The sequence below is a fragment of the Hylobates moloch genome, unplaced genomic scaffold (genome assembly GCF_009828535.3).
Source record: "Hylobates moloch isolate HMO894 unplaced genomic scaffold, HMol_V3 SCAFFOLD_22, whole genome shotgun sequence".
NCBI classification, from domain to species: Eukaryota; Metazoa; Chordata; class Mammalia; order Primates; family Hylobatidae; genus Hylobates; species Hylobates moloch.
Window position 1 is genome coordinate 1,352,867 of NW_026652297.1, and position 23,779 is coordinate 1,376,645.

The 23,779-nt window shown below is 43.8% G+C and overlaps 1 protein-coding gene across 7 annotated transcripts in view; it reads right to left on the bottom strand.

Annotated features, from left to right (window-relative positions):
- Positions 1-23,779, bottom strand: part of DIP2B (disco interacting protein 2 homolog B) — a 251,994-nt gene that overhangs the window by 12,528 nt on the left and 215,687 nt on the right. For all 7 annotated transcript variants that reach the window (XM_032144066.1, XM_032144065.2, XM_032144063.2 and 4 more), the window contains 13 exons: positions 22,878-23,079; positions 18,770-18,879; positions 18,551-18,631; positions 16,420-16,543; positions 14,536-14,657; positions 12,980-13,091; positions 10,063-10,172; positions 9,197-9,327; positions 6,292-6,460; positions 5,296-5,466; positions 3,657-3,718; positions 2,117-2,174; positions 157-231 (listed from right to left, as the gene is read on the bottom strand). In XM_032144066.1, coding sequence (XP_031999957.1) covers positions 157-231; positions 2,117-2,174; positions 3,657-3,718; positions 5,296-5,466; positions 6,292-6,460; positions 9,197-9,327; positions 10,063-10,172; positions 12,980-13,091; positions 14,536-14,657; positions 16,420-16,543; positions 18,551-18,631; positions 18,770-18,879; positions 22,878-23,079 — 1,527 coding nt within the window. The remainder of the gene's footprint in view (positions 1-156; positions 232-2,116; positions 2,175-3,656; positions 3,719-5,295; positions 5,467-6,291; positions 6,461-9,196; positions 9,328-10,062; positions 10,173-12,979; positions 13,092-14,535; positions 14,658-16,419; positions 16,544-18,550; positions 18,632-18,769; positions 18,880-22,877; positions 23,080-23,779) is intronic.

A 23,779-nucleotide genomic window follows, 5' to 3' on the forward strand; every position in this document is an offset into this window, starting at 1 on the left:
TCTTCTGTCAATTTCAGTCTCATGCCTTACAGAAAAAAATTAACTCCATTCACAACAGGGGAAAGCTAAATCTGCAGTTTTACTGATTTCTAAAATGTGAACCCTAGAGATTTTTACTGCTGACTTTTCAGAGTAAAAATTTAAATTATTACAAACCTCTCCAAGGTGAGAGTCTCCAACCGGCCCTTTGGTCTCAGGATTAACAATAACCACTTTCACTCCAGGTAAAATCTAAGAATCAAAGGGAAAATACAAAGATTGAGTTCAGTGAAATCTAACGACCTCCAGGAAATGCACAGTTAGTTACCTGCTGGAGAGGGGGGAGAGGCACACACGGCGGGAGCCAGCTGCAATGGCATCACAGCAGCTACCCTGAGGGGACCATGGCAGAAACCTTGTGTCTTGCTCTCACTGAACCTTCCTCAGTTCATTGAAGACCAAAGGTCTAATAAAACTCAGCCTCAAAAATAAAATGGGAGCTAGTCTGCCATCTCTTCAAAGGGATAAGAAACTACAGATCAGGATCTTAACAGTAGAATTTGTAGAATAACCTTTCCCTTTTCATGCTCTTTCTCATTCACTGGAATGATGGCAGTGAAACCCTTTAAAACAGAAAGGGCAGCAGGCAGGGACAGCCTGAGTGACTCCACTCCAGACTCCAGCTGGTGCTAGAGTTGGAGGAATGTGAAGAGTGAGAGAGGACAGCAGCAGCTTTGCAGGACAGAAGGATATCCACGACCCCAGGATCTTCCTCAGGAAGGAAAAGGAAGACACATATGCTGGCTGAGGGAATGGCTCAGCCATTCTAACAAAAGAAAGGCCTCTCTGGTTACCCATATTCTGCCCCCTTCGAACTCCCTTTTTATCTTGGATTTCTAAAGTATGAGGTTACTTGAGAAGCCCTCAATAATTATCTGGGCGCAAACATCTAAAACCTCAAGGAAGAGACAAGGCGGTTCCCTTAGTCCAGGGCGGGCATAGGCTAATGCTCATGAGGTGTGCTTGGCTGCTGAGGCAAGTGAAGATGTGACAAGGCAGTGACAAAATCAGCCAAACCCCCCTCCGCTCGCAGATGCAAATGGAGAGTGAGACTGGAGTAGGCGCCCCATGGGGTGATACACCACCAAGTAGGTTTGGCAGGGATTCTTTTTTTCCCTCCACAATTTTTTCTCTGCCCTTCAGAATTACTAGACAGGATTCCGAGGTATCATCATTATCTCGTCAAAGGGCAGAGAAATTCCCACTTGTCTTGATGATGCATGTGGGTTTCCTATCATCCTTAGTAAATTGCTTCTCACTAAATCTCTCTTTTGACATTTTATAGCCTCATTCTAATCTAAGAAATCTTACTCCCACAGATGTTAACTCTCAAATATCTTTAATCTCATCCCCATTTTCATTTTCCTTTCAACTTTAAATGCATGTGTGTCTTCCCTGACCTTAAACCACACTCCCATCTCAGCCTCTCCTAGCTTTCTCCTTGTGATGTTTGTAAGATAGAACCGGGCCGGGCACAGTGGCTCATGCCTGTAATCCCAGCACTTTGGGAGGCCGAGGCAGGTGATCACCTGAGGTCAGGAGTTCAAGACCAGCCTGGCCAACATGGTGAAACCCCATCTTTACTAAAAACACAAAAATTAGCCGGGCGTGGGGGCAGGTGCCTGTGACCCCGGCTACTCGGAGGCTGAGGCAAATTCTCCTTGAACCTGGGAGGCGGAGGTTGCAGTGAGCTGAGATCGCGCCACTGCACTCTGGCCTGGGTGGCAGAGTGAGACTCCATCTCAAAAAAACAAAAACAAAAACAAAAACAAAACCACAGAACCAGCTCTTCTATCCACCTTTCATACAATGAGCACTGCATTTTGCTGGTCTGTCAATAAGAATAACATGTCAGTTGGATTTTTAAAAATCGATGGAAATTAAGAGAGTTCAAATTGACTATTCTTCTTATCTATGTACCCATATGAATTTGAAAGTATTAGCCAAGCTGAAATTATCTCCAGATTTCAATTAAGACTTGCCCTGGACACTAATATATTATATGGCTTCTGGTTTCTTTAAACTGAACCACTTCGCCACACAGCCCACCTTCCCCATGGTCAACAGAACAAATTACCTTTCCAGACTCTGAGAGAAGCAAACTCTGAGGGGCGCCGCGTTCCACGAGACGAACCCTGCAGAAGAACGGTATTTACTATATATAGGGCTTTTAAGAAGAGAAGTTGCCATGTTCCTGCAGCTCAGTGCTGCCTTCCCACGACCTCTAACTTGTCTCTCTTCCTCACACTACAGTGGGGTTTCTCAAACTCAGCACTACTAACATTTTGGCCAGATAATTTTTTGTTGAAAGGGGCTATCCGGTGCATTGCGGAGTGTTTAGCAACACCTCTGGCCTCTGCCCACTAGATGTCAGTAGCAAGCCCCCTTTTATGACAACCCAAAATGTTTCCAGACATTGTCAAATCTCTTCTGGGGTGGCAAAATCTTCCCAGGTTTCAAAGTGCTGCATGAGAGAGGTGCTCCACCTATGCAGGCTAGGTCAGCGCAGTGGCGCACTCCAGATAACACATCCAGGGCAGTGGGGCTTGGGAAGAGAGGTCTTAGAGCCCTGGGCCAGCGCTCACCGTGAGGCGCAGCTAAAATTCCCTTCTGGGCTAAGGAGGCCGGCTTTTACCCATGGGGCTCAGATAAAGGGTTGTTTCAAAAACCCGGCTCTGACTCATTTATCTTATCTGTCCTATTATTTTTAAACTCTTAGAGGAAAGAGACTATCCATTTTAGTTTAATTTATATCAAATGTCACAAATACGGCCGGGCGCGGTGGCTCACGCTTGTAATCCCAGCACTTTGGGAGGCCGAGGCGGGCGGATCACGAGGTCAGGAGATCCAGACCACGGTGAAACCCCGTCTCTACTAAAAATACAAAAAATTAGCCGGGCGTAGTGGTGGGCGCCTGTAGTCCCAGCTACTCGGAGAGGCTGAGGCAGGAGGATGGCGTGAACCCGGGAGGCGGAGCTTGCAGTGAGCCGAGATTGCGCCACTGCACTCCAGCCTGGGCGACAGAGCGAGACTCCATCTCAAAAAAAAAAAAAAGTCACAAATACTTTTATATGGGCAATAACTATTATACTTTAATGTTAAAGAACAGTGTAGCAACTGAGAGAATTAAAGCTTTCTTATAAATGTAAATCTTATGTATTTTTTTTTTGAGACAGAGTCTCGCTCTTTCGCCCAGGCCGGACTGCAGTGGCGTTATCTTGGCTCACTGCAAGCTCTGCCTCCCAGGTTCATGCCATTCTCCTGCCTCAGCCTCCGGAGTAGCTGGGACTACAGGCACCCGCCAAGGCACCCGGCTGATTTTTTTTTTTTTGTATTTTTAGTGGAGACGGGGTTTCACCGTGTTAGCCAGGATGGTCTCGATCTCCTGACCTCTTGATCCACCCGCCTCGGCCTCCCAAAGTGCTGGGATTACAGGCATGAGCCACCGCGCCCGGCCAAATCTTATGTATTAATGATAAAAACAAATTCCTTCCCTCTTCCCATTCCCCTCCTGGAAGATATGAACAAAAGGAATGAGGGAAAATGCTGGCTCTGAGGTTCCGAATTTGTTATGCTTAGGAACTAGTAGGAAAGGAGCATTAATAAATCTGTTGTACCTGTCATGTCTTAGTGATTTCAGATCCACATACACGGTAGTCGGATCAGGCCCTGAGGTTCCCTAAAGAAAGACAAATCAATGCATTGTTTAGAATTTCAATAAACTGTATTTCACATTTTCAAACCAAGAAATAACGTAGCCATACACATGAAAAATGCACACTCTGCCTCTCCTCCCCTTGAGAGTAGGCCCCCTGCTCTCACTCTTATCACGGGGACTGTGGCAGCACTGAAACGTTTCCATGCTGAGGAGGGCTTTCATCCCTGGATTCAAAACAGAGGTGAGACAGGTTGGCAACCCAGGGACTTGCAAAACCAGTATTGGCCACGGTGACAGCAAGAGGGCTATGATGGGGCTCAAGGTTAAACCATCAAGACCCTTCTGAAAGAAGAAGGTCACAGAAGACCTGAAATCCACCCATGTGTGCTATCTTCTTTCACTCACTTTTGTCCATGCCTATATTTGCCTTATTATTTTTTTAAGAGACAGGGTCTCAATCTGTCGCCCAGGCTGCTGGAGTGCAGCAGTACAATCACAGCTCACTGCAGCCTCAACCTCCTGGGCTCAAGCAATCCCCCTGCCTCAGAATTCCAGGTAGCTGGGACTAGAGGCATGTACCACCAAGCCCAGCTATGTTTTTTGTGGGTGGGTGGTGGGGGTAGGGGAGAGATGAAGTCTCAACTATGTTGCCCAGGCTGGTCTCAAACTTCAGGGCTCAAGCAATCCTCCTGGCCTTGGCCTCACAAAGTGTTGGGATTATAGGCATGAACCACCACACCTGCTGCTATATTTGCCTTATTACCTATTAATACATAAAATTAGTCTCGGTTCTAGTCCCTTTTCTGTTATTTACCCATCAAGAATAACATGATAAAGTTGCCATCTGGGTGGAGAAGAGAATACAAGGTTATTGTTTGAAAAGAAAAAAAATGGTATAGAATATAGAGACAGAAAAACAGAAGGTCAGGTCGGGCGCAGTGGCTCATGTCTGTAATCCCAGCACTTTGGGAGGCTGAGGAGGCTGGATCACTTGAGGTCAGGAGTTTGAGACCAGCCTGGTCAACAGGGTGAGACCCTGTCTCTAATAAAAATACAAAAAATAGTCGGGTGTGGTGGTACACGCCTGTAATCCCAGTTACTCCGGAGGCTGAGGTGAGAGAACCGCTTGAACCCAGGAGGTGGAGGTTGCAGTAAGCTGAGACTGCACCACTACACTCCAGCTGGGGTGACAGAGCAAGGCTCCGTCTCAAATAAAAAAAAAAAAAAGAAAAAGGAAAAACAGGTCAGATACAAGTAAAATCCAAATAAGACTCAAATCTTTGTGACTCGTCATCATGACCACACAACAACGACTCAAGTAGACACTAACACTACGCTCACTGCCAGCACTGCTCCAAGAACTCCGAGCTGGCAGCTCAGTGATTGTGCAGAGCCGCCTGGGGAAGCACAGTACTGCTGCCTCCACCTTACAGATGAGCAAAATGAGACACAAAGAAATCGAGATTAAAAAGCCCAAGGTTCCGAAGCAAGTAAGCGCGGCTGGGCCAAGCGCAGGCAGCCTGGCTCCAAAGCCCGTGCTCTGGGACACTCCATATTCCTCTCCCGTTTGTGAGCAGACAAGATTTCATGAGGGTCACCTGTAAACATATTGCTACATTGACTCTTGATCCAAAAGTGGTGCTGACAGCCCGCGGAGACAGCCCGATGTCTTTGAAGAGCTTAGAGAAGGACTGCTGGAGTGCAACACGGGGCCTCTCCTCCGCCACCACCACACAGGTCCGGACGCAGGAGAGGTTGATCCCTCTGGTCTGCAAGACACCATTATATGGGAGCCAAGTCAGTAGGATCATAAAAGAACTGAACAGGTAAGGCCACTGTTCTAGCTCCTTGGTCAGGAAAAGCCAAGCAGTTGTGTATTCTCACCTCAGGCACACAGAGAAAAGCAGCTTTCAGAAAAGAAGAAACGGACAAAGCATCCCATTAAAATCACTATCTGCTGATAAATTTTCTCATTCTCTAGTTCTCTCCTCTTTCTTCTAAAAATCTAAGGCTCTTCAGCAATATGTTTTTATCCCTCCTCATTTCTGTACCTTAGATGTCCCCCTATTTGATGGGACTGAGAGAAAAATTAATCTAGAACTCTGGCGATCTAATCTCGTCTCTTTTTGAATTCCAAAGATATTTTTCTATCAAAGAAAATTCAGTATTTTCTGACTTTCTCATCTGCAAGTCAGACAGATCATCATTTGACACACACATGAATGAGTGAGTTACCCTTATCTTTGGGGATATTCTGAATTCCTAATATTTTGAGGTTTCAAATTCTATTAGGAAAAAAAAGTGTTGGAAGCCACAGTTCCCTTTTATGTTCACATAGTCTTTCCAGTTAGCCTCCCAACCAGTTCCCCTTCTTGTCCACAAGGTAAGAATCATATTAAACTGTGGAAGAGTGCACTTAATTAGGAAGGTGGAAGAGATAAACTCGCCAAGGTTTACAACACACCCCTTTTTAACTGAGTGACTTGAAAAAGGCAAGCAAACATGTCTGTTAGCCCCTGCTCTGGCTCTGTTACGTCCTGGCCCATTTCTTCAAAACCTTTTGGGACTGGCCACCTGCTGGAGCTGCTTCTTACCTTTAGCACTTCCACTTGGTTGCCAAGACCTTTGGTGCAGAGCTCCATCACTGAATAGGAGCAGAAAGTGTCCCTTATTTTGTACTGGTTGACCGTGGCGAGCCAGAGGAAAAGGTTGTTCTCTAACTCCACAGGAGGGATTAAGACAGACTGGTGGCCTGAATAGACACTGCAGTGAAAGAGACAACAGCTGGAATCATCAGTTCATCCTGGATACCTGATGCTTCAGAACCCCACCAATTCCACAGATACTTACTGAGTGTAAAGGACAGTGTAGGGACATATGAGATATAAAGCTCTAAGAATCAGTCTTGTTCCTAAGCAACTTGCAAAAGGAGCAACTATGAAATAAAGCAGACTGTGGTAGGTCACTTTAGTCTACATAACATCCTTACAGCTGCCCTCAAGCTAATTAATGTGGTCAAGATGATACTAAACATTCTGGAAAGGTAATTCCTAATAACTGATCTTTAAAACCCTGACGGAGTAGCATTTTTTCCTCTTTCCATTCAGAAACCTTATGTCTGGACTGGATTTTATTCCTATGGTTTCTTTTAAAGACGTTTATAGCCATTTTATTGATGCTCTGAATATGAGATGTGAATCAAGAACACTGAGATCACAGAATAAAGAGCAGTTCATTCAAGCTCGATAAGCCAGGGTGGGGGAGTGGTAGTGCTTCACTGAGCTGGTGACACTTGAGCTGGAGCTTGAAGAATGAGTATGAATTTGGCAGTGGCCAGAAGTGGGGACGGTAGTGAAGGTGTTCTAGGCAAAGGAACAACATATACAAAGGCCGATAATTACAGCATGTTTGAAGCGATCAGAAATATTAATAGTATTCAAGTGGCCAGGCACGGTGGCTCACGCCTGTAATCCCAGTACTTTGGGAGGCCATGATGGGAGGATCGCTGGAGCCCAGAAGTTGAAGACCAGCTTGGGTAATAGAGCAAAACTCATGCCTCTACAAAAAAAATTTTTTTAACAATTAGCCAGGCGTGGTGGCACACACCTGTAGTCCCAGCTACTTGGGAGGCTGAGGTGGGAGGATCACTTGAGCCCGAGAGGCTGCAGTGAGCTTTGATTGTGCCACTGCACTCCAGCCTGGGTGACAGATTGAGACCCTGTCTCCTTTAAAAAAAAAAAAAGAGAGAGAGACAGAGAGAGAGAGAGAGAGAGAGAGAAAGAGAAAGAAAGAAAGAAAGAAGAAAGAGAGAGAGAAAGAAAAAGAAAAGGAAAAAAAAAGAAAAGAAAAAGAGAGAGTATTCAACTGAAATCCTAGCATACAGGGTGCATGGAGGAGTAAGGCCAGAAGGGCTAAAGCCAAACTGTGAAAGGGCTTAACCATCCTATGAGGGAGTTTAGACTTCACCCAGCACGCAGTCATTGCCGCTTTAAGTTGGGGCAACACTGACAATACGGACATATGGAGTAGGGACTGGTGATACGAGCCACTGAAAGTTGAGAGACAGTTAGGAGAGGCTGCAATAGTTCAGGTGAGAGGTGATACAGGCTTGAACCCAATAGTGTATCCCAGGATAAAAAGGAAGGAATGGGGCTGGGCATGGTGGCTCACACCTGTAATCCTAGCACTTTGGGAGGTCGAGGTAGGCAGACTGCCTGAGTCCAGGAGTTCAAGACCAGCCTGGGCAACATGACGAAATGCTGTCTCTACAAAAAAATTAGCCAGGTGTGGTGGTGTGTACCTGTAGTCCCAGCTACTCAGGAGGCTGAGGTGGGAGGATGGCTTGAGCTTGGGAGGTGGAGGTTGCAGTGAGCCGAGACTGTACCACTGCACTCCAGCCTGGGCAACAGAGCAAGACACTGACAAAAAAAAAAAAAAAAAGAAAGAAAGAAAGAAAAAGAAAAAAGGACAGAAAGGAAATATGGATCCTCATATCCATATTCGGTCCATCACAGGAAGAACTATCAACATAATGATTTTTTTTTTTAGAAAGAAAAAACAAGAAGGAACAGAGTTCCTATCATGTCTCATCTATAGCCACAAAGCTTAAACTCTTGACTCATACAAAATGGCAGTGATTTTATGCCTAAACCTATTTATAGATCAGAATCACTAGAAGCTCAGGAATCCTGTATTTAAAAATACTGGTGGTGTGGTCTCCACCTCTGGAGATGAAGGTTAATAAGTCTTGGGGAGTCCCATTAATTTTTGTTAAAAGACCCCCAGGTGATTCTTATGTACATACAGGTGTAGAACAACCGAGCCAAAGGACATACATTTGATTAGACACAAGACATAAAGATACAGAATCTGAAGATAAGACCCATATTTCTAGTGTGGGCCCCTACATGGATGATCCTACCCTATTACCCTAACAAAGAGAGAACAGGAAGAGAACATTGAGCTGCAGGCATCTGTGAAGCATTCATGATGTACACCAAGGAGGTGAAAATGCAGGTCTGAGATGAGGTTCCCTGGGGGAATGGTGAGAGGAGCTGGGATCTGTATTCTGCAAGAAGCAACCTGGCCAGGGCAAATGTGCTACTTTCCATCCACATGCTGTCATCCCATCCCACTGTGCTCCTTCCTGCCAAGCCTAGGGGGTACGTGCTGGCTGTCAAAGCATGACATATTTCATCCGAGAATCATCCTTCTACTTGGCTTTGCTTCTAAAGCAAGGATTACATGGTAGAGCAGAGAGCAAGTAACAGGATCACTGCCATTTTGTATGAGGAATAAAATTAACAGAAAATAACAAAGGGAATACAGACAAAACTGTTTTTAAACAAACTTCAGAGACACAGTAGATCCATAAATTCTGGAAACACTAGCATTTTACTGAAACTTTATCAAATTAAGGGAGCAAAGGGAAGGATGAGATGGCCATGGTCACAAAGTATACCCCCACACATTCTGTCTCCTTGGCTTTTCCATCCCTACCTGCAGAGACACCAGAGCGCAAAGCCAAGTCCACAGTAAGGGTCAAGGCAGATGGCGATCTGCCGAGAAGAGTACAACTCGCACTGGAGCTTGATGGCTCGACACAGAGCGTTCACTGCAGAGTGGGACATCTGGAAAGTATGGAAAACGGAACAGGCTGGGACTGTTATCCCACAGGCAGAGAAACAGCTCTGACGACAGCTTTGAGGAGTTTCAATTCCCTAAACCCCTCAAAACAATGTATAATTTTTAGTGCTTCAAAGCCTAATCTAAGTCTCCATTAAGGGAACATATTTCTGTTCATTAGTTAATAATGAATTTTTTTTTTTTTAGACGGAGTTTCACTCCTGTTGCCCAGGCTGCGGTGCAATGGCACGATCTCAGCTCACCGCAACCTCGGCCTCCCGAGTAGCTGGGATTACAGGCACGCACCACCATACCCAGCTGATTTTCTATTTTTAGTAGAGATGGGGTTTTCCATGTTGTTCAGGCTGGTCTCGAACTCCCGACCTCAGGTGATCTGCCCGCCTTGGCCTCCCAAGGAGCTGGGATAACAGGTATGAGCCACCGTGCCCGGCTAATACTGAGTTTTGTGATATCTAAATATCAGATTTCATACATATTTTAACTAAAACTCTTTTTCTTTCAGCTTCTATGCTAGGTTCAGACACTTAATAATACAAATTCCTTGTGATAACTCATTCCAGAGGAGCCAATGCCTTTATTTAAATAGAGCAGCAACCCTTGATCCTCACTCTGCCTACCGGTCTCTGGTACAGCCACTTGGCCTCTGCATCTGTAGTTTCTGGGGCAGTGGTCATCTCTATTTTTTGGCAGACGTGGCATTTTTCCAGCATGCAACTTACCTTCACTCCTGTAAGCATGCCAGTTGTGGAGACACTAAAATCAAGATATGCCAACATCTCAGGAGTGGGTGGTTTATACAGCTGAGGTAACCTTTTCCTGGGTAAATCATCTGCCATGAAAAGAAAAAACCTGATGTCAATCCAACACGCTGGAACATGAAAATCATTGCTCTTCTGTGGCTTTGCCAAATTTAGCTAAAGCTTAGGCTTCTCATGTTTAACCAAGTAGCTCACATCTGTCATTCTTAGAGGTGGGCTGGGGTTGAGGACAACACCAGACAACACAGGCAAGCAAATCTACATCAGGTAAATGTATCTGCTAGCAGCTTACTAAGGGGAAACAGAACACAGTAGGAAGCAGACTGCTATTCAAATGCCAGCTCTACCATCAGCTATGTGACCTTGGAGCTATTTCACCTCTTTGTGTCTGTTTTCTTTTTCTCCAAAATGAATCTCTAAAATAATACCTACCCTCATAGAACTGTTGGGAAGTTAATTCACATAAAGCACTTTTAAAGCAACTGACTGAAGAACTGCTCAAAAAGCATGAGCTGTTAGGCTGGTTAAGTTAAAGTTGATTATTTACACTTTAGTATGTGTTATATTAATCATGTATGGATTTAAAAGTTGGAAAGCATTTCTCTAAGTTAAATTAGAAGATTTTTTTTTTTTTTTTTTTGAGACAGAGTCTTGCTCTATTGCCCAAGTTGGAGTGCAGTGGCTCAATCTCAGGTCACTGCAACCTCCATCTGCTGGGCTCAAATGATCCTCCCACCTCAGCCTCCTGAGTAGCTGGGACTACAGGTCCATGCCACCATGCCTAGCTAATTAAATAAAAAAATTTTTTTGTAGAGGTGAGGTCTCACTATATTGCCCAGGCTAGTCTCCAACTCCTGAGCTCAAGTGATCCTCCTGCCTCAGCCTCTCAAAGTGCTGGCATTACAAGCATGAGCCACTGCACCTGGCTAACCTGGCAGAATTTTAAGAAGAGTAATCTATCTGGGTGCAGTGACTCAGGCCTGTAGTCCCAGTTACTTGGGAGGCTGAGGCAGGAGGGTTGTGTGAACCCAGGAGTTTGAGACCAACCTGGGCAACATATCAAGATCATGTCTCTTTAAAAAAAAAAAAAAAAAAAAAAAAAAGAAAGAAAGAAAAATGGTGGCCAGGTGCGGTGGCTCACACTTGTAATCCTAGCACTTTGGGAGGCCAAGGCAGGTAGACCACTTGAGGACCGGGGTTCAAGACCAGCCTGGCCAACATGGCAAAACCCTGTCTCTACTAAAAATACAAAAATTAGCTGGGCATGGTGGTTCATGCCTGTAATCCCAGCTACTCGGGAGGCTGAGGCAGGAGAATCCCTTGAACCCAGGAGGTGGAGGTTGCAGTGAGCCGAGATCGCGCCACTGCACTCCAGCCTGGGTGACAGAGTGAAGGCCCCGTCTCCAAAAGAGAATGGTAGCCAAGAATTGGGAATTCGCTGCTTTCACTCATTTATGATACCTCCTCTGCTTCCCCCCATGTGCTTTATAAGTATGCCAAAACCAGGGATGTCAAAGATTTCCTCTGGCTCCAGCCATACCTCTTCAATGGCTCCTTTGGCTTTCTGGATCAAGAAGGATGTCTAACTCTGAGTTTTAAATCACCATATCATGGGGCACCCATTTCTGGTCAAATGAAAGACTGTCACCTTTGACCTCCCTTTGTGCAGGGAAGGGTCACTCATATGACCACTCAAGTGCCTAAAGATACCTTCCTGTTGTGATTGAGCCGATTAACCATAGATCTACCAGCATCATTAACACCAACACAATCCATTTGTGATAAGTATTATATATAACTGTGCTTCTATCCTTCAGTAACAAATACTTAAAAAACCCAGTTCAGCATCTGGTACACAATAACCACAAATACATGTCATTCCTGCATTTGAATTGAGTTTAAAAAAAAAAAAAAAGGGTAAAGAGGACATTAATGGTTAAGAGGCTGGGAATGGAGCCAAACTGGCTGGATTTGAATTTCAGTTCTGCTGCTTATTTAACTTCCCTCAGTTTTCTAATCTGCAAAATGAGGATAAAAATAGCAACTTACAGGGTTATTGTAAGGATAAAATTATGTAACACATTAAATGACATATCATAAGGGCTCTATGAAGGTTAGATGTTATCATTATGTTTACATGCTAGGAGCTTTGTGTTACATCATTTAATTTTTACACCTCCCACTTTATAGACAGGTTAGTACGGATACTCAGAGAGTAGCAGATATAGCAGGACTTAAACCCTACCTGCCTGACCCCAAAACCCACATTCTTCCTATACCACCGCTTTTTCAGCTATTCCCTTATCTTATCCCCTTCTTTAATACGAATACTATCTAAAAATTCTGCACTTTATGGCTTTCAAAGTATAGTATTTTCATACTATACTGCATTTTATCTTCTCAATAAATATACAAGTCAGGCAGGGGTAGGCAGTAGCTTAGGAAAGGGTAATTTCAGTCAAGATTACACAGGCAGTAGGTAATGAAGCTTGAGCCAGAACCCAAATCACCTGACTCCTAGTCCAGTATTGTTTCAACAATATCACAGCTCGAACGAAAGGATCAGATTGTCTCAATATTTTACTTGGCCCTATATGTACACAGCCACATGTAGCATAAAAACCTAACCACCTTTTTATGACGCCAAGAGTAACAGCAAAACACTTTTGTTTGGAGAGCTCTTAGCAGACTCTGATCTGGCTCTTTGCATCTGCTGTCAGTGTCTAGTCCTGCACAAGCTTACTGATCCTAGGTTTTGCCTCTGTCTTAGCAGGCAGAGGACATAAAGGCAGGGTAAACATGAGGCATGAGAATGGAGGAGATCTCAGGTATTGTGAGCTTGCAGTCCCTCCACCCTCAGAAGAAGTCTCCCTTTCACCTGTGTCAATGATGGTTGGCCAGGTTTTCACATCCACAGCTGCTGCTGCCTCTCGGGACCTCAGTAGCCTCATTAGGGTCTGACTGGTGAGAATACAGGCTGCTTTGCTGACCTACAAAACAAATGGACAGCAATAAGCATCAGGAGGCTCAGCCCCAACACAGCGCCACAGGCCCTGGCTGCTGCTACAAGCCACTCATGTACCACACTGGACAGGACAGTTTCAAAGAACACATGTGAGACAGACGAGGTCAGTGTCACTCCCTTGCAAGTTTCCTTCTGGAAATGTGTGACATTTAATTCTCTCAGAATGATGAACCTGTTCACAATACACTGTATCATTTATAACAGTGATTCTCAAAATATTTCAGTTATAATCTCAGTATGGATCCCACAATCCCATGATTTCATGAAGACCACAATTAAGATGTGGGTTTTGTAGTGCTCAGGAAATGAGAAGAATCAGATAACCATGTTTGAAGGAGACTGCCCCAGTCTCTAGTGAATGATGAGACTTACTACACCTAGCCCATACACTGAACCTAAGGAACCCTGATGCTGATACAAGCTCTCACAGACACTAGGTTCTCTTGCCCAGCTATACACAGAAATGCAAAGTGACCTAGTTTGCCCACGAACTGCATCAACAGCAACTCCCCTCCCTGCTTTTCTGGCCCACTTTGTAGAATATAACAAGGGCATTTTGCTGAATTACACTTTGTAATAAAATCATCTATGGTGATCATGGCTTTTATACCGTGGGCTCCATTTTTGCTGACAGAGCAGCAGTTCTCAGAGAAGCAAATACCACATGAACTGGAATTCTGTAATCTATCAGCACTGGCCAAGGCTTCCCCTTGCTGTAAACACTAGGATCTCATGCAATACACACTTACCTTATTTTCTTTAACTCTCATATCCTATAAAAACTTCTATCATCTCCAGAGCAAGGTCTGGACACCTTTTAATGCTATATCAAGTAAGTTCACAAAAGTAACTAAAATAAAGTGACTTGACACTGGGGATAATTCAGTTTGGCATTTAAAATCGCCCAGATAATTTTGCAGGAAAAATATCAGACAGCACATTTTAGACAGAAGGGAGGGGGAAACACTTTTTTTTTTTTTTTTTTTTTTTTTTTGAGACAGGGTCTGCTCAGGCTGGAGTGCAGTGGCGTAATCTCGGCTCACTTCTAACCTCCACCTCCCAGACTCAAGGGATCCTCCCGCCTCAGCCTCCTGAGTAGCTGGGACTACAGGCAAGTGCCACAATGCCTGGCTACCTTTTGTGTTTTTGTTGTAGAAATACTAATGGCTGCTTCACCTCTTTAATGTTCATAACTGCACACAATTCTGTATTTCACCAATAACCACTTTCCCCCAGTTCCTTCACTGAATAATGATGATTGCTTTGGCTGGATTAACAAAAAGGAGGTAGTTTCCAGGAGACAAATTTGAATTCCTGACTTAACAAAATTGGAAAGTTAGTAAGGATCCTTAGTTGTCTGAATCTGGATTTTAGGAGATGAGAACAAGGAAGACACAGCTGGTACTTACGTCAACAATCATTCGGACAGTGGGCAGCGTGGCCGTGAGGTTCTGAGCATGTGGAGGTCTGACGGTCACAGGTATACAGCCCGCATACAGGCAGCCATAGAAGGCAGCGATTAACTCAATACCTGCAAGACAAAGGACCCTGTCAGGAGAGTCACTGAGAAACTAAAAGGCAAATTTTCCAAAACGATTAAATCATGTGCCAGACGGGTTCTGTAGACCATAATTTAACAAAGACTCTAGGAGAAGATATTGAAAGTGAAAGAAGGAAGCATATAAAACTTTAGAAAATATAGAGAAAACGATTAACAACAAAGGAAGGAAATCAGCAGTAAATTCCTGAAATATTTCTGAAGAAGGTATATTGATATTATTACTTGATATTACTCAGGAGGAATAAAACTGCAGAAACCAGGAATGGTTAACTAGGAAGATAAAAGAATGGAGGAAGGAGAGGTGAGGAAGCCCTGAGCTTTTTAAAAATATTTAGAAGGCTGCTCTAAAAAGAGCCATCGGACTTCTTAGATGTTGCTGAAGGGGTATGAGTTTTAGGGAGCAAAGTGCGACTCAGTCTGAGGAAGACTCTGGGCAGAGGCCTCCTCAGGAAGAGCTCAGGTCCTTCCCCATGGCCTCTCACCGACTGACAGGTGCAAGGCCATCTCCTGGGCATGCAATGGCGGGGACGGCTTCATCACATGATCTTCTACAAAATCTCAGTATCTAGGTAAATAAGGCAGCACATGAGAATCACAGGATAAGCCAGGCGTGGTGGCGCACACCTATAATCCCAGCACTTTGGAAGGTTGGGGCAGGTGGATCACCTGAGGTCAGGAGTTTGCGACGAGCCTGGCCAACATGGTGAAACCCCATCTCTACTAAAAATACAAAAATTAGCCGGGCATGGTGGCCGTGTGCCTGTGATCCCAGCTACCCAGGAGGCTGAGGCAGGAGAATCACTGGAACCAGGGAGGCGGAAGTTGCAGTGGGTGGCAGAGTAAGGCTCCGTCCCAAAAATAAAATAAAATAAAATAAAAAAACAAACAAAAAACCAATCACAGAACAATATGAAGTGTGGGGGGATAACAGGCCAAAGAAAGCTGGATATATGAGTGGATTAGGTGACAGAAATAATGAAGGGAAAACTCAAATATTTCACCCAGAATTTTGAATCTTTACACCAAATTGTCGCCAAATAATTCTGAACCCCTCTTACTATGAAGACAAGGTTGTTGAATTAAATCAGAACATGAAAGTAGCAATAACAGAAGAAGACTAAATCAGAATATGAAAACTCACACCCCTTCAAAACTCACACCCCTTCAACAACATCTAAGAAGTCTGATGGCTTTTTATACATCAGCCTTCTAAATATTTTTAAAAAGCTCAGGGCTTCCTCACCTCTCCTTTCTCTATTCTTTTATTTTCCTAGTTAACCATTCCTGGTTTCTGCAGTTATTCCTCCTGAGTAACATCAATCATAATATGAAAAATGTTCACAGAATTCATGCACAACATTTCTTTGGGGACTGGGTGAAATTGCCCCATTCCTGAACATTCATAGAAACAAAGCATCTGTTTTTAGGGTTTCCAAAAGCCAAGTAGCTGAAGACTTCATTCATTCATTATTTACTGAGTGCCTTTTATGTGCCAGGCACTAATAGAAATATAAGGGTGCAAAAACAGACATGGTCCCAGGAGAGCCACTGTACTGCACAACTTGGGGGGTGAGGCTTGGTTCCCACTTCAGCCTGCGTGCATGGTCTTCTAAGTATTGGGAAGTACGCTGCCTGCAAGTCATAGAGAGTTGCTCTGAGTGCCTATCCTCTCATAATTTGTAGTCAGTCTAGTATTGGAGCTTAAAGTCTAGTCTACCAATCCGATGCTTACCAGGTGGATAGAGCAACACCACATTATCTCCTGCATTTAGATGTCCCTTATCACCAAGAACAGATGCAATCCTCTCTGCTCGCTTATGAAGCTGAAGGCAGCTGGCTGTGCATACAGTGGTTCCCTTTAAACAACAGAAAGGATAAGCGGGTCAAAGCTCAGAAAGGAAATAAACGGTAATAAGCACAGCCAATTCAACATAATAACTGAAAGGCTTGTGCCTTTGTAGATTATCCTTAGCAAGTTATCAATTCTAGTGAAAATTCCCCTAGCATCAGAGACATGTGTGGGGCTGGACAGGGGGGCTCACACCTGTAACCCTAGCACTTTGGGAGGATGAGGTGGGAACATTGCTTGAGCCCAGGAGTTCAAGACAAGCCTGGGCAACACAGCAAGATCTCCTCTCCACTAAAAATCCAAAAAAAATCAGTCAGGTGTGGTGGTGGCACATGCCTGTAGTCCCAGCTACTCAAGAGGCAGAACTGGAAGGATCACTTGAGCCAATGCCTGGGCGACAGAGCGAGATTCTGTCTCAAAAAAAAAAAAAAAAAATTAAAATCAAACAAAAGGACATGTATGGGATCCTTTTTCTTTCTTTTTCTGTTCTGACATGGTCTTGCTGTTGCCCAAGCTGCAGTGCAGTGATATAATCACAGCTCACTGCAGCTTGCAGCCGCAAACTCCTGGGTTCAAGCCATCCTCCTGCCTCATCCTTCCAAGAAGCTGGGATTATAGGCATGAGCCACCGTGCCTGGCTGACATTTTTAAACGAAATATGAGAACCCTAATGAATCTGTGGGCTTGAAAAGAAGCTCACTTCATGCAGAGGTGGAACAAGAAAGTCCCCAAATTTTCTGTCATAAAAGTAATGGTTCTTAAGATTTTTAACGACTTTTCAATAAGATGCACAATATATTCCTCTCATTAAGTTCTATTATTGCATAAATTCTCAAAAAAAAAAAAAAATCAGATTCCAGGGGGATGGAGGAGATGGGTATACTTTCAATAAGTCCCCTAAGAGATCCAATAGGCACTTCTAGTCTTCTGCTGCTGGGGAGAAATACTACTATCCACATGGTCACAGACTTTGAGCCTGTGACTCAGACATCAACACAAAAATTCAGCTGACTCCCACAGAATGCATAACTTTAAAATACAATATATAGGCCGGGTGCAGTGGCTCACACCTATAATCCTAGCACTTTGGGAGGCCAAGGCAGGTGGATCCTGAGGTCAGGAGTTCGAGACCAGCCTGACCAACACGTGAAACCCCGTCTCTAATAAAAATATAAAAATCAGCTGGGCCCGGTGGTGCGCACCTGTAATCCCAGCTACTCGGGAGGCTGAGGCAGGAGAATAGCTTGAACCCAGGAGGCGGAGGTTGCAGTGAGCTGAGATCGCACCACTGCACTCCAGCCTACATATATATATTTTTCTTTATATATATTTATATATTATAATGTAATATATTATTATTACATTTAATATAATATATATATATTTTTCTTTTTTTATTTTTGAGACAGGGTCTTGCTCTGTTGCCCGGGCTGGAGTGCAGTGGCGCATTCTCGGCTCACTGAGAATTACAGGTGTGAGCCACTGTGCCCAGTCCTAAAATACAATATTATAACGAACCATCCATTAGAAACCAGTAGTTAAATGTGCTCTTAAATTTTCAATTTGCTTTTTATCTTTTAGCAATAAATCATTTAATTATGTACCAGAAATAACTTAGGGTTTTTAAAACGCTGGTCTAAGGTCATTTTCTTCCTGGCAGAAATCAAAGAATTAAAAGTCCCACTGGGTAAAAAAACTGTATGACATAACACATTGTGAACATCTGTGTATCTATGTAATTGCTTTGTTGGCTCCATTTTTCCTATCAGAACTGAATAAAGAAGACGTGATTGTACCATAAGAAAAGAAAGTATTACATAGCACTCCAGGAGGTCTCATTCCAATTTTAAAGTGATTGCACAGTTTACCCTCATGTGCCAAAGCAAGGAGAAAGCCATTAACTCCTTCTTCAGAGATGGCAACAGAAATTTTCTGATGAAAGAAAGAGATCAAGAGTGACTAACATGGTCCTATAGTAGTCAGCTGATCAGATATACCATTGAATTTTTAATACCTTGGCATTTAACAGCATGAAGAGTACATGGTCAGGAGTCGCCTGGGCTCGCCACTGTAGGATCTCTGCTAGAAACTGGTGCTGAAGTCATAAGCCAGAAAAAGAACTCAGGGTCAGCAACTTATAACAAGTCATATAATGCATCCCCCAGCTGCTACCTGCAGTACAAGTTCTGTCCTTGACTTGATTGTAAGAAGGCAACACTTCGGGAACACTTACCTTCCTCACCAAATCATTCTCTTCTATTTGTCCCAGATCCCGTCCAGCAGCTTGTGCTATACGTTTTCCAGCAACCAGATTCCCAACCATCACGGAAGCAGGGCCTACACCTGTAAATAAACGCAAAACCCAACTCACTGGAGATGGCAATCCCAACTAAGTATCCAGAGCATTTCCAGACTGACCAAAACTGGTTCAAATATTCATCCAACAATACTGCCTGAACACTCTTCTAGGCACTGGGAACCCAGGAGCAAATAGGGCAAGGAGCCTGCATTCTGAAGAACGGTAACCAAGAAATACATACACAAATAAATAAACACAAATAGTGCAAAGTACTGGAAAAAAAAAACAAACAAGAACACAGGAGGGATAGGGATTGGGGTGTAGGGAAGGAGGCAGCTATTCTAGTTTGGGGTATACAGGAAGTTTTCACTCTGAGGAGGTGATAGCTGGTTGCACAGGTTCCTACTAATATTTTAATCTTCTCCAATCATAAGAGAACCCTAAAAGAGGGCTTAACAATAAAGAATATCTCGCCTGGAAATAAATTTGTCATCTACAAGGCCTGAGGGAGTTTATCTAGAATATTAAATTTGTTCAATTAAAAGTGAATAATGGCCAGGAATGGTGGCTCACGCCTGTAATCCCAGCACTTTGGGAGGCCGAGGCCGGAGGATCATAAGGTCAAGAGATGGAGACCATCCTGGCCAACATGGTGAAACCCCTTCTCTACTAAAAATACAAAAATGAGCTGGATGTGGTGGTGCACACCTGTAGTCCCAGCTACTTGGGAGGCTGAGGCAGGAGAATCACTTGAACCCAGGAGGTGGAGGTTGCAGTGAGACGAAATCGCACCACTGCACTCCAGTCTGGCGACAGAGCGAGACTACATCTCAAAAAAAAAAAAAAAAAAAAGTGAATAATGGCCAGAAACAGTGGCTCATGCCTGTAATCACAGCACTTTGGGAGGCCAAGGTGGACAGATCATTTGAGCCAAGGAGTTTGAGAGCAGCCTGGCAACATGGCAAAACCCTGTCTCTACAAATACAAAAGTATTAGCCTGGTATGGTGGCAGACATCTTTAGTCCAGGCTACTCAGGAAACTGAGGTGGGAGGATCATTTGTGTCAGAGTTCAAAGCTGCAGGCTGGCGCGGTGGCTCACGCCTATAATCCCAGCACTTTGGGAGGCTGAGGCGGGCGGATCACGAGGTCAGGAGATCGAGACCATCCTGGCTAACGCGGTGAAACCCCGTCTCTACTTAAAATACAAAAAAAATTAGCCAGGCATGGTGGCGGGTGCCTGTAGTCCCAGCTGCTTGGGAGGCTGAGGCAGGAGAATGGCGTCAACCCGGGAGGCGAAGCTTGCAGTGAGCCGAGATTGCGCCACTGCACTCCAGCCTGGGCGACAGTGCGAGACTCCGTCGTGCAGTGAGTGAGTCATGCCACCACATCCAGCCTGGGCACAGTTTAAGACCTGTCCAAAAAAAAACTCAGGGAAAAAAATGTCAGCAAGGCCAGGCGTGGTAGCTTGCTCCTGTAATCCTACCAGTTTGGGAGGCAGAGAGGGGCAGATCATTTGAGGCCAGGAGTTTGAGACCAGCCTGGCCAACATGGCAAGACCCCATCTCTACTAAAAATACAAAAATTAGCTGGTGTAGTAGCTCACATCTGTAATCCCAGGTACTCAAGTGGTTGGATCCTGGGTGGCAGAGGTTGCAGTGAGCCAGATCACGCCATTGTACTCCAGCCTGGGCAACAGAGCGAACTGTCTCAAAAAAAAAAAATAAAATAAAATAAGCAACAATTGGTAAATCTAGGATAGGCTACATGGGTGCTCCTCACTATACTATTCGTCTAACTTTTCCATAGGTTCGACACTTCAAAATAAACGGGGGAGCCCACTCCCTCTCCAGAAAAAAGTGCTAGGTCACTCTCTTCATGGTCATCCGCCTCATGGAACTAAGAAGATGGCAAAAAGATGATAAAACAAACCTTATTGACAGCTAGGTTTTAAATAGGCTGATATTAAAAATCTTTCATTCTATCGAAATCTGTTGATCCTGAATATACTGAAACAGATGAAACAAAATCACTTAAATCATATAATCAGTTTTCAAAGGGTAAAAATTTGGGGAAGCTGGGTAAACGGTGTAAGGAAAATCTTTGTACCATGTGGCAACTTTTTTTTTTTTTTTTTTTTGAGACGGAGTCTCGCTCAGTCGCCCAGGCTGGAGTGCAGTGGCGCAATCTCGGCTCACCACAAGCTCCGCCTCCCGGGTTCACGCCATTCTCCTGCCTCAGCCTCCCAACATGTGGCAACTTTTTTGTGTGAAATTATTTCAAAATGGAAAGTTCAAAAAATTTAAAAATAAAACAGAAAACTCAAAAAAGATAAAGTATTCCAACTGGTGAACAGTTTTAGTCTACAAAGTGTCTACTATAATTTTAAGTAAATATGCAATATTCCTCCCTAAGAAACTTCATGACAAATTATAGATATATCATGTAGGAGACAGCCTTTTAATACAGGCAGGGACTCAGAGTGTATTTATGTAAACTGTGCATTCCGGGATTTACATTATAAAATTAATAAAGGCATGACATTTTAAAAAGTGAATTTTGCAGTAGTTTAAAACAATAAAACTAATTCAGCAGCAGTTCCTTGATGTTCTTCTGTGTGCATTTCGTGAGTCTATGGGTCTGTGGGTCACAGAGAATGAAAGATACTGAAAGCAGTAACTCCAGGAAGCTAATTGCAGACACTGCTGTACCTGTAAATATGCCTTCTGATTTTCCAATAAAATTCTGTAAACGTCTTATGGCAAAAACTGCTAGTTATCAATTCCAGTATCCTATTCTTCTTCCTTAATAACAGAACCCCCAGTTTTTAGCTGGACACGTGCCTGGAATAAAGACTATATTCTTTAGTGTGGGAGGATAATAAGTAGAGGAAGTAATGTGTGCAATTTCCAGAAAATACGTTAAAGGGAAGAGTATCCTTTCGTTACCTTTTCCTCCTACCTGCTGGCTGGGATGTAGAGGTTGGGGAGCCTAATGAGCCCTGGGGCAGTTGCTAATGATGGCTGTGGCAGATTATTTTATTTTCCCACAATCCTTCCTTTCTTTCTTGTCCTAGTTATGGCTGGATGGGAGAAGTATACTTCATGGTCTGACTTGTTTAGGACAATGAAATGTTAGGACATGTGACACAAACAGAAGCTTTAAATATGCTCGTGTGGCTTGGCTTACTTTCTTGCTTCTGCCATTTGCCTTGAAAAAAATACAGCCCAGGTAGCTGCTGGTCCCATGATGAGGAGACACATGCAACAGCTCTGAACCTAACCTAAGCCTGCAGCCAAGGCAAGTCCAGTGGATCCCAGCCAAGCCAAGCAGATCCACATTCCATGAGTAAAAAGTAAACGCTTGCTACTTCAAGGCACTGAGTTTTAGGGTTATTTGTTCTGTAGTGTACCTATGACAAGAGTTGACTGACAAACACCAGAGCAAAATGATGGGAAGCTAGAACACGATTGAGGAGTGACTATCCTAGCCTTTGGACTACCTAGCTCTGAACTTTTTTTACCTGACAAAAATATGCTTGTTTCTTGTCTGAGCTGCAATTTATGTTTTTCTGCAACTTGCAGCCAAGACTAGTCCTAACAAACACATTCTTCTTTCAACAATAGCTCCAAAAGCATCTCAAGGATATCTTTGCCTCCGGACTGCCTTAACATACCTTTTCCACCTTCCCTTTCTTTTTTGTTGAGACAGGGTCTAGTTCTGTCGCCCAGATTGGGGTGCAATGGCGCAATCTCGGTTTACTGCAACCTCCCAGGCTCAAGCCATCCTCTCTCAGCCTCTGAAGTAGCTGAGACTACAGGTATGCACCACAAGGCCTGGCTAATTTTTTCCATTTTTTTTTTTGTAGAGACAGGATTTTACCATGTTGCCCAGGCTGTTTTCGAACTCCTGGGCTCACGCGATCCTCCCACCTTGGCCTCCCAAAGTCTTTGTAAACTAATTCTAGAGAAAGAATCACACTGAGAGAACCCAGCTTCTTGAAGTTGGAATTTTAGTGCCAGGTCTCGGAAGCCAGCATATTACCTGGTTGTTTTTGCCGGGGCTTTGGCAAGTTTGTCACACACGTATGGGGGCACATGAGGATGTTACAAGGATGCAGTGATCCCTCCAGAAAGAGTTGTTTCGTCTGAGATATATGGATTCCTCCTAGTGGAGTTTTTGGCAATGTATTGGCCGGCACCAGAGCAAGACAATAAACCCCCACTTGATGAATGCTATCGATCGCCTAGAAAAATATGAACAAAAATACTCAATGAGATCACTTCTATTACATTTGACATATTCCTGGTATAATCCATTATTTTACTCTACATTTTTTCTTACCCTACCCATTCTAGATCTAGAGTCTGGTAGATCATTAAGATTCCATATATCTAGAGATTTAAAGATAATCATTAAGATAATACACGTCTTTCAGCTGTGGCAGAGATTAAAAGGAGAGGTAAGATACAATCTAAATGGACAAAGGTGGATACTGACTTGCAACTCAGTATGTTCTCTTTTTAAGTTTTTATTCTTTTTGGAGACAGGGTCTCATTCTGTCAGCTAGGGTGGAATGCAATGGCACAAGCCACGACAGCCCCGAATTCCTAAGCTCAAATGATCCTCCTGCCTCAGCCTCCCAAGAAGCTGGGACTACAGGGATGCACCACTGCATCTGACTAATTAAAATAAATTTTTTTTTTTTTTTTTTAATTTTAAGGTTTTTGGAGAGATGGGGTCTCACTGTGCTGCCTAGGCTGGTCTTGAACTCATGGCCTCAAGTGATGCTCCTGCCTCGGCCTCCCAAAGTGCTGAGATTACTGTCCTAAGCCACCATGCCCAGCCAATATGTTCTCTCTTAAGTGATAATGTCAAAAACCTAGAAATTTGTTTTGGTTCTTTTAATCTTTTAGCTATCAGCCAACAAAGCCTAATTAAACAGA